The sequence below is a fragment of the Telopea speciosissima genome, chromosome 1, assembly GCF_018873765.1.
Source record: "Telopea speciosissima isolate NSW1024214 ecotype Mountain lineage chromosome 1, Tspe_v1, whole genome shotgun sequence".
In the NCBI taxonomy this organism is placed as follows: Eukaryota; Viridiplantae; Streptophyta; class Magnoliopsida; order Proteales; family Proteaceae; genus Telopea; species Telopea speciosissima.
In genome coordinates this window covers 2690760-2709142 of record NC_057916.1, presented here as the reverse complement: position 1 = coordinate 2709142, position 18383 = coordinate 2690760, and the positions used below count along the sequence as shown (strand labels likewise).

At 37.5% G+C, this 18383-nt stretch overlaps 1 protein-coding gene across 1 annotated transcript; it reads right to left on the bottom strand.

Annotated features, from left to right (window-relative positions):
- Positions 1-5276: 5276 nt before the first annotated feature.
- LOC122648501 (crossover junction endonuclease EME1B-like) lies at positions 5277-15084 on the bottom strand. Its single transcript, XM_043841708.1, has 10 exons — positions 14725-15084; positions 14442-14600; positions 13815-13891; positions 13423-13587; positions 13191-13344; positions 12970-13079; positions 9522-9697; positions 7669-7732; positions 7437-7555; positions 5277-5370 (listed from the first exon to the last, which is right to left on the bottom strand). The coding sequence occupies exons 1-10, from the start codon at positions 15047-15049 to the stop codon at positions 5277-5279; spliced, it is 1443 nt and encodes a 480-aa protein (XP_043697643.1). The 5' UTR covers positions 15050-15084.
- Positions 15085-18383: the final 3299 nt, after the last annotated feature.

Here is an 18383-nt window from a genome sequence, read left to right as displayed (position 1 = left end):
CATGTTCGCTACCGCTTCACCTAAAAGATCGAACTTGTAGGGATGGGCAACATAAATGTATACATCAACCATGAGTACATATATCTCCCCCCCCCCCCCCAAAAAAAAAGGTACAACAGATACACATTTAAAAGAAGGAAAAGAATTTCATTTGTTACCTAATCTGTCATGGCATCATCAAGTAGAAAAGATTGGTGCTTCAAAAAAAATGTCCCAACTGATCTAGATCTCCACTGGATTAGGATGGTCAATGAAGATGGAAATATCAAGTGCTACCAGATGAGAATACTGCCATTCTGCCAAGGACCTCAATAATCCCCCTAGAATCCAAACAATGCCATTTGATTGAACGCACAACCAAAAAAAAATTCTACGAAAGGCCCACAACACAATGTAAGTGATGCCATAGATGGTTCTGTGGTCTTCGCTCTCATAAAAATCATCTCAACATTATCGGCCTTGGATTTACTACCAGCAAAACATCATCCTCGGGTCTGTTTGGTAACATTCTTCTAGAGTATTTGTGTTTTTTTGTTCCTTAGGAACAGTATTAGAACAGAAACATTTTTTATAACAAATGTTTGTTTGTCTGTTCTTTTGTAATGAACAGGGAATTTGAAACACAAACAAAATACCCCCATCTCTCTACTCTCTTTCATCTCCCCCTCTACCCACCCGTGCTCTGCAACTCCACCCCACCCCACCTCCAAGATCTGCAGAATACGTGTCAACCCTCTTCCCAGTCTCCATTTCTGAAATCGATCATCACTGTGATTCCTACACCAACGATATGCCATTCAAAACAATCCACTCTTCAATCTACGACTCCCAATCGAAGCTAAACTCTCTCCCTCTGCACATACGAGGCCTTTGAACTCCACTGCTGCAATGTTGTCATAGTCCCTAAAATTGATCACTCTGTCTTCAATAAGAGGGCTGGAAGCCCAAAGCAAACCGACTCCCTGCTCCGCCTTGCTCCTTGCGAGCCCGAAATCACCAACTCGGTCATTGCCCAATGAATCAATGATGCAGAATAGGATTATAGGCATGGTTTAAAGTATCGACCAATACTATACGATATGGATCAATACATATCGGTATTGGTCAATACCAATACGATACATACTGATACGTCTTTTTTTTTTAAATGGACTGTCTTGAAATGTATCGGCCGATACGAGCCGATACGAAACGATACGACCAATACGCGTCGATACCATCAATACGTCCAGCAAAGGGTTCTGTGGGTGGTTTAATACGTATCGCCCGATACGGCTCGATCCATACCGATACGTACCGATACCATCGATACATTCCATAAAAAGCCATTTTCACTCACAGACTCGATACAACTCCTAATCTAACGAAAAAATGAAGGAAAACTCTCAACCAAGAGTCTAAAATCTTGCATTTGATCTTGGTTTTTCACATTTTTGGACTAAAAATCGAATCAAGCAGTGCTACAACATCATCCTTTACATCATCCAATAATCTTCATGGCTATAGACGATTACAACATGTAAAAAACCTCTTCTTTTATAACAATTTCAATTTAATGCACTTGTTTGGTTATACATTATTCACCATTTTAGTGTTTATGCATGGCATTTGTTATATATTGCTTAATTATATTGTTTTTTGTTCCAAAAATGTAATTCCATGTGTATCTTGACCATTTCTATGCATATCAGTATTGTTTGATACGTATCTCCGATACAATACGATACAATACAGTACGTCTCTTAAAATCACCCGACTGGTATGATACCCGATACCAATACTTTAAACCTTGATTATAGGAAGGGGCATGAAGAGCCCAATCATGAATCATGAGAAAGGAAGAAATGGCAATCTGATTTGATTTTTAAACAAAAGGATCAGGTGGAGAAGCCCTTTCAACTGTGTTCGAGACATGGAACAGTGTAGAAGGTACAGGGACAGGTGCATTAGCAAATAATCCTTTCTGTCCAAGCCAAGCAATTTGAATCCAAATACATCAAATCCGACTAGCCATATCACCTACGGTAAACCAATGGGTCAGAATTCAGATATCAGAAACCTTACACCACCTGAAAAAAGAAAGAGATTAAAAGGGAATCGGGAGACGGTGGGAGCCGAGAGGTGACGGAAATGTGGATAAAGTGGAGTCCATTGTCTCTTTGATTTCTTGCTTTCTTTTATCTCATTGACCCTCATGCTCGTTCTGTCATTTTCAAGAGAAAAATCTCAGTAGAAGTTCCATGGTTGATGGTCTGAAAACAGGGTACCCAACTGGGCGGCTATGCTGGTTCGGGTGGTGGGCTGTCGGCGGCAGTGATTGAGAAAGATAGAGGCGGTGGTGCTGGTGGTTGAGGGGGTGGTGAACTCAGGGGCTATTGTCATTCGAGTCCAAGAAGAGGGTGATAGTGAAATGGTGGAGAGAGGAGAAGGAAAGAGAGAAGTGTTTCATGTTACAAAAAGCATTTCTAACTTGCAGAAATACTCCTCCAGAACAGAAACAAACATATGTTTTTTACTGAAATATTCTTTTGAATAGAAACATTATCAAACAGACCCCTCATCCCAAATAACAGCTCCACAACTGGCCCAGGTGCTGCGTTACCTAATGGTAATACAACAAAATAATGAAAAAAAAACTACACATAATGCTGGTCATCTATTCATAATGAAGTGACATATGGCTGCATAAATCCTTCAGTGATGTCCTTCAGTAGAAGTTCTGGTATCTCTCTAATAAATCAGGTTTAAAGCGCTGAAGTTTGTCCTCAATGATCCACGTACAAGCTGGACTAACCATGCTCTGATACCAAATTTTGTGTAGGACAAGTTTGGGAAACCACATTTTTCATCACAATCAGTCCTATTCCAGCCAAACAAATATGATTTATTGGGGTTTACAGGCTGCTGTAGTTGAAAGAAATAATGGAAGGGACTTAAGAAATGAAAATGGGGTTGGGAGAAATATGATAATTAAATACGGATAGTTTGTTGTAGGTATATAGTTTGAAAGAGAGGAATGGATAGAAGAAGAAGAAGGTAGAGAAGAAAGAAGATCATCATCTTGGCTTCACACCATCTTGGAGTCACTCAATGTTGGCTTCATACCATCTTGAGTTGCATAAGAATCACTCATGCTTTCATTCCTTCCTTGCTTGCTTGTTTATCTTCCATCTCCAAATACAGTCTTTTTAAACCACCCCCCTCCCCCCAAAAAAAAAATAATAATTACTATTTTTCCAGCAATAACTACTTCTCCAGCAATAACTCCCTTACAACATTAGAACACAACAATTCTGGCCCCAAATAAAAATACAACAAAATAAAGAAAAAACCGCACATAATGCTGGTCATCTAGCCGTAATGAAGTGACATGTAGCTGCATAGATCCTTGAGTGATGTCCTCGTCACTGATCCAAAGGGGTAATTTAGTGTATTTCACTGTCCACTTGCAGGATCAGATCAAGACATAGTGGACCATAAGATCCAGTCCCAAAATGGGTTGGGATCAAGTCCGCTAACCGTGGCATGTGGCTCAATGGGCTGGTTGCCAATGAAAACTGCACTAAGCCACCTAGAAAACCATGTCACCTTAAAACAACCTAAACCCTAACCAATTACAAAGCTTTATCACATCAATGCAGGTGTGGGTGTTAGAGTCCAACAGGAACACTGTATTGGACTTAGAAAATCCCAAAAGATAGGATTCAGTGACAATGTTTTTTTCTTTTAATATTATTTAACAGAGTATTAGCTATTTTTAAATTATAAAATTACTTCTATAAGTGCAATTATAGGGAAAATTAGTTATAAAAGTAGAGATACAGCCAGCCAATCCTAGATTCCAGTCAAGGAATCAGAGATTAGATCGGTTGCTCCACAGCCCCAGATCTAAACTATTTTCCTGATAAAACAAGGTTGAAAAGGCTTGTTGGTTTGTTGGTTTCTGCAGCCTGCATTGGGTAAAGAAAGGAAAAAGAAAGAGAAGAGATAGAGGCCGATATGGAACTGTGGACAGTACCCATGAATAATAACTGAAGAAAAGGAAGACAGAGGAGGGGATAGAGAAAAGAGGAAGTCTTCTTGGTTACACAATTCAATCCAAATTCTGTATTCTCTTCCATTCATAGTTGTCAAGGCATCACCTAGGCGTACAGGGGGCCTTTGCTGGAAGGGCACCTAGGCAATACCTTGATGCCTTTTTGGTGTCGCCATGATTTTTCCCCTCTTCCAATGCCTGGGATTGCCTAGACACTGTGACAACTATGATTCCATTAACTGTCATCATGGGGGGTGATTATGCATTTATAAGAAACAAAATTTTCCTAAACCTAAAACTGTTAGGTAGCTAGAGTGCTAGACTAACTTAACTAATAAGGACTCTAAAATACTTTAACTAATTAGAATTGTTGAAGCCTAAGTCTTTTAGATAACTTGGGCCCCAAACAACTAAACAAAATAAGACTCTTTAATGACTAAACTAAAGCCAACTACATTACATAATGGACTCCACTACTAATTAACTATCTATTTATGCACACTCCTTTAGACCCCCACTTTAAGGCCTTCTCATAATTCAGCCCATTATAAATAATACCCAAAGAATTAAAACCCATACCCCATAGATATTAAAATAGGACCATTTTACGAACTGAGCATGCACTAAGTAGTTAGATCCAAAACTTATGCATATTATTAAATATCAGTTCTAAACTGAAGATTCCGAGGGTTTTCTAATTAGAGTCCATACTTTTGGCTCCCTGTGTCTTTCATATCAAACCCAACAGAGACATAGAGAGATCAGAAGGCATCCAAGGCAGAGATGGAAATGGTACAACTTTTGCCCTCCATGACCCCCCATCTTCTCATCCTCCTTTTCCTCCTCTCCTGACCTCTTCTGACAAGCAGTAAGACGTGGGAGAAGATGAATCCTCCCCCCAAACAAAAAAAGGGGCTGGTGGCTCAATTGCTTCCAAAATCCATGTCCACATGATTCAACATGAATGACAAGTCAGAGTAACAGAGCCCTAAAGAAGCCCTTATTGTTTTACTGTTCTTTATTCCCAATAAAATACTCAGACAATTGCTTGAATTTACCTCAAGTCCAAATTCTTTGACTTCCTCAACTGAAAGTTGTGGGAATTATAGAAAAAAGAAACCAATAGCTGTTGCCCATCAATATTATTGTAGAAGTGAGTAGATGTCAATGTACTTTACCCACAAAGTAGAAAAGTGCTCCTCTATTAGTGCTACTTAGATTTTCAGAATGAAAAATATACTTACCACACATTCTTTTTAATCAGGTTCTTATCAATGAAATCCTTGGAAATGAATGAACCATTGGCATTTACAGATAGTCGTGTCAACTTCTTTCTGTAAAAAACACCCAAGTGAAATAGATCTACAGATGAATGAGAAATAAGAAAAAGGTGATATCTAAGAAAATTAACAGAAAAAAAATGAAAAAAAAAGTCAGTCAATAGTAATTGCAGTTCCAAGAGAAGTGCATGTGCAAAACTTGCAAGCAAACACACAAATTCTTCATTCAATAAGCTATTTCTGGCATGGAAAAAATGTCCCTATATTTCTTCCCAATACTATCCCCACCCATGCTTATCAAAGACATCATAATTGCACCATGAACCACATTACTGGAATCTAACAAATGCACCAATAAAGGCTACTCTAAAAGGTATGTTATACATAATCTGCATTTATGGACGATAAATGGGATATGTTTCAACTAGAATTTCAGTATGTCATATGTCTGGACCCTCTACCACAGTAGCCTTGCAGTTCCTGATACAATCCTGGTAATGTTGGGCTCACCTAGGCCACAAGCTGTATTCTCTGTGAAAACTTAAAGAGGATTACACCAACAGCGCTTTAATGCACAGGACATTCTAGAATATGTCAAGTCCAAATTTAACCATTTGAAAGCAAATACCCTCGCTATGCTTAAGATGTATTTTATAGTGTGGCATAGATTAGTCCTTTTATTATGTCAGGACATCCAAAATGCAGAATTATGTCCATATACTGACTTTTTGTATTTAGGCGCACAGCATGCCGTCGGTAATGATTATACTATTGTACGGTGCCTCAAATTCGCAAGCTGATCCTAAGTAATCGCTGTTGTTCATAGGATTCCGGAGGAACTATTTCATTAGGATTGGGGAATTGAAACAATTCTTCCTGAATAGCCTGGATTCTCCAGTCAAGAGTCACCTTTACAGTATTACCTAAACTCTTCTGACTGACTATGATAAAGCCTATAAAACAACGAGCTACTATCATATGCAGGCAGGGGCTGCAAACCGTGTCACTTGGGCTTGATTAACTCCAAAGTCAAAGCCCGAATTTGTTATATGGGTCATGGGCTAGGAATCCTTGTGTTTTTTATTGTAACAAGCCAAATCAAATGTCCAAATAAGGGGCATTGGATTCTCTAAGGGATGAAGTATAACTGTGTTATATTACTCTATATTTTGGTTTACTAGAAGTTTAGGCAGGTTTTAATTATATTATTGCTTGGGTTACAAATTAATTAGCTTATGAAAGCTTCCGATTTTCTCCATAGGAGTTTAGTGTATAAATTCACTGCTGTAATCGATCTTGACAGAGAGAATGAATGGTTCAGTTTGTTTGAGAAGGGTTCTCAATTCTTGGTTTGAAGAACAAACCATTGAAAGTTGACAGGCAACTTACAACTCGGTTCATGGGGAACTGAGGTTTCTTTTCTGTAATCTTCTCTCTTCTTCTTATACTTCTTCTCCTTTGCCATCTGAGTTTTCCTTGTATTTTACTGGCAATTCTCTGTTTGGGTTTGGTGACCTAAACCCTGGAGGGGGCATAGCTCAAATGGTCATCCCTAATAAACCAGAAACCATAGCTGACTCTACAACTTCTGCCAGGTTCAAGTTCAGAGATTTTTGTCAAATTTTCTAGCTGCTGGCTTGAATCATTATTGATTGATTCCAAGAGGGTCCTCAGTCAGGAATATACTCCTAAAGTTTCATTCATAACAAAACACATCTGAGTGAGATCCCTCACCTGTACTTATCATTATTTGCAAATAAGGAAAGCTTTCAAGCTATTCACCCAAAGACCTCCTTTCTGAACCTGTTTCTAAATTACCCCTATTTTGAGTTGAAATTACCACTACTTGGGGTGGCTACTCCAGCTTGGGTGCCCATTAAAAGAGAACCATGACATTTATATTCATACAATAAATTTTCAAATCATAGGCATATGAGAGTACAAATTTTGAAACAAGAAATAAGAGAAGTAAATAATAAAAAAGGGCTTCTATGTGACATAAGTACAAAACCACCAAGCCAGATTTGGAAACTGGCAATAGCTATGTAAGTAAAAGCAACATTCCTAATGAAAAATTATGCTCTAAAGGTTGCAAATAAAAAAGATCAAGCATGCAATACCTAAATTGGCAAGTGGCAAGGCCGCATGTCAAACCAACAACATGTTCAGCTAATTCAGCTTCATCTCTGCATTGCCTTGAATGTACCCTAACAAAATGAGTGGTTAATTTTGACAGCACCTGGAATGCAAGGCAAATCTCAGACACGTGTATGAAGAAGGAAAGAAGTTGGAGTTTCCATGAATCCAATGAAGACTCTAGTGTACTAAGTGGATTATATCAGTAGATCGAACCTCTTCAACTGGTGGGTGTCTCCAACCATCATCATTTGATGGGTTCTTGTATTTTTCCTGATCCCTACAACATGCCAAAGTCCATACTTCAAATTATTACAGTAGCTACATAATCATCAACCCAATCAAATGTAAGACAAGATACAGAAGATACTTTAAGCTGTATGCTGAAGATGGCAGCAAAAGTTACCAACATAGACCCAAAAAGAGAGGGGAGGGGGGGGAAAAAGTCGAAGAACTCCATTAAAAAAAGAAGAAACATTATATTATTCTTGGGGTTGACAGTAGACACTTCAAGATGATCCAATTTTGAGCAGAAATCTTGAAATAAACATTTTATACTGTTGTCCTTGTTTTCCAGCTCTAACCTTCTCTAAAAATAAAATTCTTAACATTTTATAACTGCATCCATTACCCATCAGAGCTTTCAGGAAAACTATGGATTTGTAGAAGATGAAGAAATTCATAAACACATTCAGGTTTATTGATTAATCAGTCAATACAATAAAAGTTCAATGCTGAACCCCAAACATATAGTACAAAGGAAAAGAGGATCTCTTGTTAGGGAGCAAGGTGGTGCCATAGGTGATGGGGTGCAAGTGCGCAACCCCTCAGTGAGGACCCCATTATCCTCTTCCTTTTTGTAGCAAAGCACACTAAACAGAAACCAGAACCGAGAATGAGAGAAGAAGATGGGGAAGAGAACTGTCAAACTTGACAGTCTCCCTCACCTTGTTTATATTTACACTAAAAGATTACATTAAGAGAGGGAATTCCTAATCATACTAGGACTTCACATTACAATAGGAAAATAGAAAAAAAAAAAAACTAGAAAAGGAACTAGGACTTGAACTAGGGACTCCAACTAGGACTAGGAAAAATAAAGATACAATAGAAGAGACAAATGAGGAGGAGAGGAATCTCGACTAGAATATGAAATATTCTAATCGAGGTATCCTCTACTCTTTATGATTTCGATATTCTTCGACACTTTTCCTTATTTTTCTTGCCCTTATATTTATTCTCCTTTTTCAATCAAACCAAACATTTGAGAATAAATTGCCACCCCAGAATCTATTTACCTACCTTTTCTGCATTGTGCATCATGATTATGCATATTTATTGAGCAACATAGACACAATACAGTTTAGTCTTCATCAGCGAACCAAGTTCCAAATATCCAATTGACGATAAATAAGCAGCTGGGATAATTGCTCCATTAGTTTTATTAGAACTAAAGCATCTTCCACTCGGTATTCAAGGGAAAAGGTTTTGATCTAACACATGATCTAACCCAGTTACCAAGATATTGGTGAATGAATGGCATCCTTCTCCATCATTCCACAAGCAATTACTTCCTTTTTTGTCTTTTACCCCTTTAATGTAAGAATAAAATTTCATTCATTTATAAATCAAAACATGGATCTCTAAGTTTCTGACTCATCTTTGCAACTACATGCTCAAAAAATTTAAGAAAAAAATCATCATACATAAGAAACAATCAAACTTCAAGCAAAGAAAACCAATTGTAAGCAAAAGACTCCCTTGAAATGCCCCTCCATACACCCCCCCCCCCCAAAAAAAAAAAAATAACAACAACAACAACAAACAAGAAATGACAGTGTGGCGAATTCCATACCATCAAAATTTGTTAAAAGGTAGCATATGCATCATGATCAACAACACCTTCCAGCAACATAAAGATAGAAAATGTGCATGCAGTAACATACTAACATGTGCCTTAAACTTAAGAAAATGAAGCCTTACACAAATAAACAATACTAAATAGTAAATACTAAAGATAACAAAAGAAAAAAACAAAATTCTTAATTTTGGTGGTACCATAATCTTGCCTTTTATTGATATAGGCCATTAACTTATTTGTGATGTAGCAAATTGTGTAAGATGGATAAAAATCTTTAACTCTAGAAACTTGATCCATGAGAGATTCATTGATGACTAGATTACAGAACTCATCAGCTTCATAAACTAGTAACACATATGGAACTTCTGATCCCTTGGAGGAAAGCTGCAATAAGTCCCATATAGAGTTGACAACATAACTCAATTAGTATTCCAGATAAAATCAAGCTTGTGATGTAAAGAACTTCAATGAAATTTCTAAGCAAAACGACCATAAATATTCAAGACAAAACAAGTCCATATTAGCAAACGTCCAGTAGCATATTTGAAAATAAAGCAAATGAAGTAGATACAAAAGACACCTAAATGAAATAGTCAGCATCCAGTTGAAGAACACAGGCATGAAAATCATGATTATGCAATATATGGAAAAGCTTCTGTTAAATTTTCTTGTTCCAATCTTTTATATTTTAGCAGTTTTGTCTATGCAATTGCACACAAGTACTGTCTACACTTGGTATACTAGAAAATAATATGATCCAAAATTCTGACTGCTCGAGTGGGTGGGAAGTTTATCGTCAACATCAAATTCACTACAAGATGATTCAACCCATGCTAACTGAAGTCTATCAGCATTTAGAAGCAAGGTTCGAAATTTCAGTCGAAATACCGAAATTTTGACAACCTGTTGTAGTTTTGACACAGGTCAAAACAAAATAGGGGTCAACTCCACTAAAAATCAAAGTTTGGTCACATTTTGGTCGAAATGGCCTAAATTTCGAAATAATACATAATTTCGCAAAATGAGGTTGAAACAGGGTTCAACCAAAACAACTGAAAACCCCCAAGAAAAAGGTGAATTTTGCCAAAATTTGTTCATTCTCTTGCTGGGTCAAGACATTGTGGACTACATTGTTATCTTTTGATTCGCCTAGGACATCATCCCACCACCAAGTATCTCTAAAGGAGTGAAGTTTTCCTTCCCATTTGCCTAGGACATCTTTAGCAACCTTCTTAAGTAGTCATCTCATTCAACATCATATTAGTGTCTCCCTCAAAGTCCCACTTTCCTTTTTTGACCACTTCATCAGTAAATGATTTCAAATTATCTTCTTTTAAGCTCCACCATCTTATCCTAGGGCAAATAAGCTCACCTTTCTTACGATTCTGTGTAGTAAGGCACATACCCATGACTACTAATCTATGTTATGTGGTTAGGCTTTCCCCTAGTATAACCTTATAGTCCTTACATAACAATCTATCGGACCTTCTAGTCAGGAAAAAATCTATTTGGCTACTATGATGTCCACTTTTGAAGGTAACTAAATGTTCCTCTCTTTTTAAAGTAAGTGTTTACAATGGATAAATAATAAGACAGAACAAAATCTAAAATTGAGATCCCCTCCTCATTCCTCTCTCCAAAACCATATCCTCCATGGACAACTTCATAGCCTCTACGATCTTTCTCAATATACCCATTCAGATCACACCCCCTATAATAATATTTTCTCCTTGACTAAAAACCTTGCACTAATCCATCCATGTGTTCCCAAAATTATAACTTACTACATTCATCCAATCCTATTTGAGGTGCGTAAGCACTAATTATATTGACAACTTTTTCTTCAACACAAGCTTGATGGATATAATCTTATCTCTGAATCTTTTTAACATCCACTACATCATTCTTTAAATCTTTATCTACTATTATGCCTTACTCCACTTCTATTACTTTTATCCCCCATATACCAAAGTTTATAGCCCCCAACTCTTTAGCTTTTTTTACCCTTCCATCTATTCTCTTGAATACAGGCTATGTTAATCCTTCTTCTCCTCACAACTCAAAAAGAAAAGTAAATGACGAACAAACGCAATAAGTAAGCTTTTTGTCTCTGAATATGAAGCAAACATGAGACCATAGTGTTCAGTAACTTCAATTCAAGGTGGAATACGCAGTTGGTTGAAAGAATGCTGAAAGACTTATCCTTGAGATGAACTTCTTCATTGACAAAAAGTCACCAGTTATAGATACTTTCCGGTTACTCATGGAAGAATAACTAGGATCACTTTATTCCAAAGGAACATCCTTCCATGAGAAATGGAAGAAGGAATCAGGTCATTTGAGAGGTTGCATGGTTGTCACTTAAAAGCTAGTGCCAGCCAATGAGGATAGAAGAATGTAAAGGAACTGGCAATCATCAATTCTGTCCATTCAATCTTATTGCAAGAGTTTAGCAAACAAACTTGAAGGAAGCAGCTATAATGACAACAGTTGGAGTAGAACGGCTCCAAGGAGAGTCCAAGTCTTTTCATGGGTGGCAGAACTTTACTCATGGCAATTTTCAATGGAAAGGCTATAACTTGGTGGATTGATCTTCAATTTCTATGAGAAAAAAATCATCAGATCATTTTTTTTCATTATACGCAATATTACTGCGATGATCTGGTCATATTTCCTCTTTTGTTAGAGTTAACAATAATTCTGAATTATTCAACCAAAAAAATAATAATTCTGAAATACAAAAGAATGCTGTTCCCGTATTGGCTATGGATTCCACAGAGAGAGGGGTAAGAAAAGGGAGGGTTATAAGGAAAATGACATCTCGGCTGTTCTTTCAAACATTTGGAAAGCAAGGAATCGCAGGAACTTTGATGGAAAATAGAGAATTGTCCCTTACTATATGATGCACCAGCAGTAAGAAAGAAATCTTTGAAGTTGATACATACAGCTCTGGAAATAGTAACCAGAACCGGTTCCCGGAAGACGCTATGTGTTTTTTCTTTTTAACTATTTCTGTTGCTGTATTAGACCTTCTGTTTTTTATTCAGCACCCTTTAAGTGGAAATTGGGTTCACCATTAGGAGTGTTCATTATTGATCATATTTTCTGCAGGGTCACCACTTACTCTTTTGTTTTCCCTTTAATTGGTAATGAAATATCCCTATTACCGATAAAGCACAAAGTGCGTACAGCTATAATATAGACTCATGCATTGAGGTAACTCCATCTCCTAAGACCATTATCCAAAGATTTCAGTTATCATATATTAGGAGTTAATGCTGCTTACATTTGCCCCTCCCAGACCCTGCAGTAGTGGCTCTCTATATATTAGGAGTTAAGATTGATCCATTTGTTATTATAAGGTATTTAGTTCTTCACTCCCAAGGGTATGAAGGCATACAGTAATGAACTTGGGATGTAATATATTATTCCAAAAGTATCAAAATTCTATCATTATTGATCAACATTTCATGAACTCAACCTATATTTCAATACAATAAGCAACAGCGGCTGAAAATCTGAAATTAACTCAAAATCCAAACCATCCAAAGAAACATACATTAGGAGAACAGAAAATATTAAAAATTCACCATTTAGGAGTAACAGGTAAAGTCTAACCTGTATAAATCACCTATAAACCTTAAGCTTCATGTTACCTGTGAAATTGGTTCAGGCACAGCCATTCTCCAAACAATTGACCTTTCAATAGGATTGGATGTTATACGAAAAGTAAGGCCTTTCTCGGAAAACCTTGTAAGGAGATGTCCTGTGTTATTAAGGTAAAATATTTCCTCAGCATAGTACTAGATCTGCAGATATGGGACATTGCATGGATGACATGAGGAAATGGACGAATGGAACAAAAAAAAAGGTATACCTCCTATAGAGCCCAGTTCAACAACTTTGGCATCAATTTCGGCCACTATAGATTTTAGTGCAAATTTCCCATTTTCCCACTTCTGCTTTTCTTTTTCCAACTTTTTTAGCTCCACTGCTTCAGCCTTCAAAGCTTGTTTTTGCAATTTCTCTTGCTATGTAATGGAAAATTCAATCAGTAAGCTATACCTTCTAATAAGCTGAAAACACAGATATATAGTTAGAAAGCTGACCTCCCTCTTCAATTTCTTTTCTTCTCTCATTTGCATCTTTCTAGCCATTAATTCATCCTTACTTTTTTTCTTCTCTGCATTGACTTCGACATTTTTACCCTTCCGCTTTGCGGCATTATCTACCCGCTCCAACGTGACATTTTCTTTGTCATGGTCAGAGTCTATCTGTGTATAGCAAAGTAATTTGCAAAGAATTTTATGACTTAAAGGATTGAACAGGAATGCAACCATTTGCAACAGTAAACATAATGCTCTATAACATTAAGATCAAATAGAGTGTCACCAGTCTGAAGGCTTTGGACTTTTAGCTGAAGCCAGTCACATAGACTGTCTTCCCCGGTGATAGTGATACAGAAACAAACAGAACCGTTAAATGCTAGACTGGAAACTACCTGATGAATAGCATCTTCAAAAGTGCAGTCACCAAGAATAGGACTGTCCCCAGAAATTTGTACAGAATTAGAAGCTCCTGGAAAACATTGTTTGTTACTACTTTTAATAGAATGAGAGACAATCAACTCAAGTTTAGAAATAGCATTCAGTCTTCTTTTTGTCATTTTTAATACACACAATTCATAAGTCACACTAGCTCATAAACTAAAGGTGTGTTTGGCTGTTACCTGGTACAGAATGATTTGATTTTGATTTGGGAATATTAGCATCTAAGTAGAAGTATGCGCATTTCCAGTCATTGTCAAGATATAGTAGAAATAGGTAAATTTCAGAGGATGACAGTAAAATGACATTATTCCTAATTTTTTTTTAAAAAAAATTGACTTGAAGTTGGTTCATTTAAAAGCATCAACTTATGAATGAAAATGCCACTGGAACTCCTAATGGATGATTTCATTCAAGTGGCAAAACCATTAGCAATCTAAATGATCAGATTTGGCACTTTGAAATCCAACTTGTTCACAACAATGACGAGACAAATCCTGGCTAAATAGATTTTAGTGCAACTTCTTAATCTCTGGTACTCGAAGATTTCCCAAGACCCTAGAGATAAATGAATTACTCACCATGGGAGGAGGCAGGGTCAAGGAATTTCGTGCTCATCTCAGACCATCTCACCGCAGCAGAAACAACACCATCCATGGTGTCATTCACGTCATAGTTTTCCCTCTCCAAACCACTTTCAGATTCTTTGTCGGACTCCAAACATATCAAACCATTAATCCCTGCCAATTACCACCAAAACTAAAGTAACCATAAATGTACATAAGAAACAAATACTAATTCAGTCCAGACTTCAAGTCAAAATAATGAAAACGGCAAAACCATGATCCAGAGGAAAGAAATTACCGGAAATTTTTTCATCGGCGGAGGAAGACCTAGGGTTTGTATCGGAGAATCTAGCCGTGCATTTGACGATGCAAACGCTAGAGTTGAAGAGGTCGGAAGACATCGGAGTTTCGGGGACGAATGAGGATGAAGATGCTGTTAGGGTGTGTTTGAATTTGGGTTTCTGAGGGGTAGGGTCGTCATCGAGCACGAGAACCGGCGGAGGGATGTTTCCTTCTTTATCGCTTCTTCTCTTCTTGTTGCTGTTGGAGTGAGAATTGAAAGGAGAACGAGCTTCGTTTTCTTCTTCATCGGAAGGGATCTCCACCGGAATGGACTGTGACATTTTTTTGACTCACAATCGACTGTGAATATCGAAGACACAGTTTATGTTCTCCTGATCTCTTCCGGCTCCGAATGGCACTTTCGAACTTGGTTTTCGCGCGAAACACCGTGCGGTGGTGAAGTCGTATATATCACTTTACTTATATGGCAAATACAATTTAACACTCCGCGTTATGTTACATTCTTGATTTTTGCCACGTTAGTGGGCGAATCAAACAATTGGATGAAAGAGGTTTCCATGTGTAGGTATAGGAGTCCAAGTTTGGTCCAGTCAACTCGAACCTACCTTAGCCCGTCCTGAACCCAAACAAGGCCTAGACTGACATACCCTAACCCTGAGGATGGGTAAGATTGAGAATTTCTGCCCTTGAGTTAGGACAGGACCAAGACGAGCCCTACACCTCCCTTCCCCCTCCCCATGATCACACACTTACACTCAGGGTCAGCTCGGCCCTACCTTAAAAGTTATGTTCACATACACGTTCAGCCGTCAAATACACATAGTTATTTAAGTGACTAGGTATAATTAGGCTATAGTAAAATCATGGGTATAGTTGTCTTATTGGTTATAAGTGTAGTTATCAAGAAGTTATGTAATTTATGAATAGTGTGAACGTGGGTAGTAGGAATTGTAATTGTTGTAACTTATTTAATTTGCCTAAAGAAAAATAAAAAAACTTGAAAGTCCTAAAACTAATGCTCTAATGAGTAGAGTGGGCTACCTCCACATTAGGCCAAGAAGTCATGGCTTCATTCGTAAATCTAATCTTATATTTTTTTCTATTGGGTTCATGTTCTCTGTGCTGTAGCGTAGGCTGCGCCCAGACACATGGGCCTGCCACTTAGGGAGGCAGGGTGGTCATTGCGCTCACCCCCATGTGTTTGGGCGTAGCCTCTGCCCCGGCACAGAGAACATTCTCCCTTCCCTATTTTATCTTTTTTTTTTTGAAGTAAACATCTTGTACACCTTCAGAGATTTGTCCTGTTATCATGTAGACCCCACGATTTTTTAAATCTTATATACAGACCCATAAACCTCATCGTGTTCGTTTAACAATGTAAAAGACTAAAATAGCCTTTGTCCATCTTTAATAAAGTAGACAACTATAAATAAGAAATTAGAGAGGGAATATTCCCTCTCCTTCTTCTCAAAATCGCAAAATCAGAAACAAAAAATGGAAAACTCATTTTAGGGTTTCAACAACTCCATTGCCGCATCTTGCGACAGCCAAACCAGATGGCCAGCGAACTCATTCCCTGCCTAAGAAGCCACCGTCAGCGGTAGGGGAAGTTTGGGGTCAGATATGGCCACGGTATGTGGAAGGGACACGGCAGCGGCGATGGCAGAGGCCAAAGTGTAAGTGGGATGGGATAGTTCATTGAATGTATCATACAAGTTTCTACTTCCTACTTTCTAGTGCTTTCTCTGTATGTATTAAGATAATGAGAGAGAGAGAGAGGAACTCAGAATCAGGGATAATGAGGAGTGCAACAAGAATCTTGAGATTCCATACATCTAAAGTTTTAGAGATAAGGAGCAGAGTAGTAAGTACACGATGATGTATGTTATCCAGGATCTTTGGGCCTGGAGATTCAACCTTTCTGATCTGAAAACAAAGATTAAATCATTTTAAGCCAATCAAAAGAAAAGATGGAGATAATTTTGAAAATCTTTTTGATCTTCTTTTTCAAGTCGGTCTCAAAGCAAAAAACAAAGAAAATGCTTAGAACGCAGAGTTGCATGCACAGTTGCAATATTTACTATCCCATCCCACTTACACTTGAACTATTCCCTTCTCTACACCTACACCACTGCCTACCATGGTTTCGCCGCCTCCCTCGACCTTGACCAAGCCAAATCCATTCGCCTATCCTACTCTGTTCTTGGTGTGTGCGAGGACCAAAATACAAGGATTCAAGAGTGTTGCTGCAGATTGATGTGTATGACAACGGCAGCCATGGTCGTGGTTCACAGATTCTTCATAGAGTTGCAGGTTACTTCCTCAAATTCGATTTTTTGCTCCAATAGATTCTTATTTATCCAAAAGGGTATTATGGTAACTCAAACATTCATAAGGATATTTTGGCCTTTTAGAAAATTATGGAATGTTGACATCATCACTTGACCAGACAATAGGGTGTTAAAGGGTCCGATTCGATTGGGTTGCTTGAGAGTAGAAACTGTAACCAGACCTCTCATAATCAAAACCTGGACCGTTTAGTAAATGGTTTCGGTTATACGACTGTTAAACGGTTTGAGTTAAATGGTTCTACACGGTTTCGGTTAAATGGTTCTACACGGTATAAGTTAGGCCGTCAGGGTTTACTGTTAATGTTTACCCATTTTTTCTTCTTTTTTTTAAGGTAGTAATTAGTTCTTAATTATGAAATTATTAGTTTTTTTATTTTGGAAAAATGAATCATTTATTGAAGAAACATAATTACTTTTAGTGAGTTAGTGGTTTATGGTTGGTAGTTGCTATTGTTAGGTTTTGATTTTTGTTTATCAAAAAAAAAATTTATTAGGTTTTTAAACAGGTTGGTTATAATCGGTTATAATTGGATTAAACGGTTTGAAACCGTTGGATTAATCGGTCTAAATTGAACTGAACCGCTTAACTAAACGGTGGCATTTTTTAAATCATAACCAGACCATTTAGTTAAACAGTTTGTCGGTTCGATTTAACCGATTCGATTCGGTTTTGATAAACGGTTTTGGTTTTGTTTTGACACCCTTATAACAGGTTCACTCAAAAGAAATAGGTATTCCGTCAATTTCAGGAGTCTGTAAGTAAAATTTTAAAAATCTTGAGGGCTACATGACAACAAGACAAACCTCAGGGGTGTAGAAGAAGTTTACTCCTTTTTTTTTATCTTCATCCCCTGTTTTCCTTTATTTTATCTATCCTAACTTTGTTTCCTATTTTATCTCTTATCAATACCAAATTTGTTTTTTTTTTTTTTTTGGTAAACCAGATTTTAAATTGTCAAGGGTTTGTTCTCTGAACGACCAGCATATACATGTGAGTGGTCGCCCTTAATTAAACTTGTCTCATGTCAAGGTCTATTGGGAACATGAATTGATTTTGAGACAAAGAACCGCTGATACGTACAAACAAATCCAGAATACATATTGTTAAAAGATACAGTCAGGAAACTGAGAAAATGAAAGCAAGTTAGGTCCAACTAAAGCAAAGATCCCTCCAAACCATCTTTTTCATATGACCCACCTGGCCACCATTACTCTAAGCTTGAAAGTTGAAACACATGATGTCTAGTCTCATATCCAAACACAGGAAATTAAGGCTGTGTTTGGTATGTATTTCTAGAATGCA

What these genes read in the sequence shown, in the direction of transcription:
- LOC122648501 (XM_043841708.1), bottom strand. Translation starts at nt 15,049, where the DNA reads ATGTCACAGTCCATTCCGGTGGAGATCCCTTCCGATGAAGAAGAAAAC. An exon ending in CGCCGATGAAAAAATTTCCG is followed by an intron (nt 14,601 to 14,724) that starts GTAATTTCTTTC and finishes GGTAATTGGCAG; the next exon opens with GGATTAATGGTTTGATATGT. An exon ending in TGACCCTGCCTCCTCCCATG is followed by an intron (nt 13,892 to 14,441) that starts GTGAGTAATTCA and finishes AATGTTTTCCAG; the next exon opens with GAGCTTCTAATTCTGTACAA.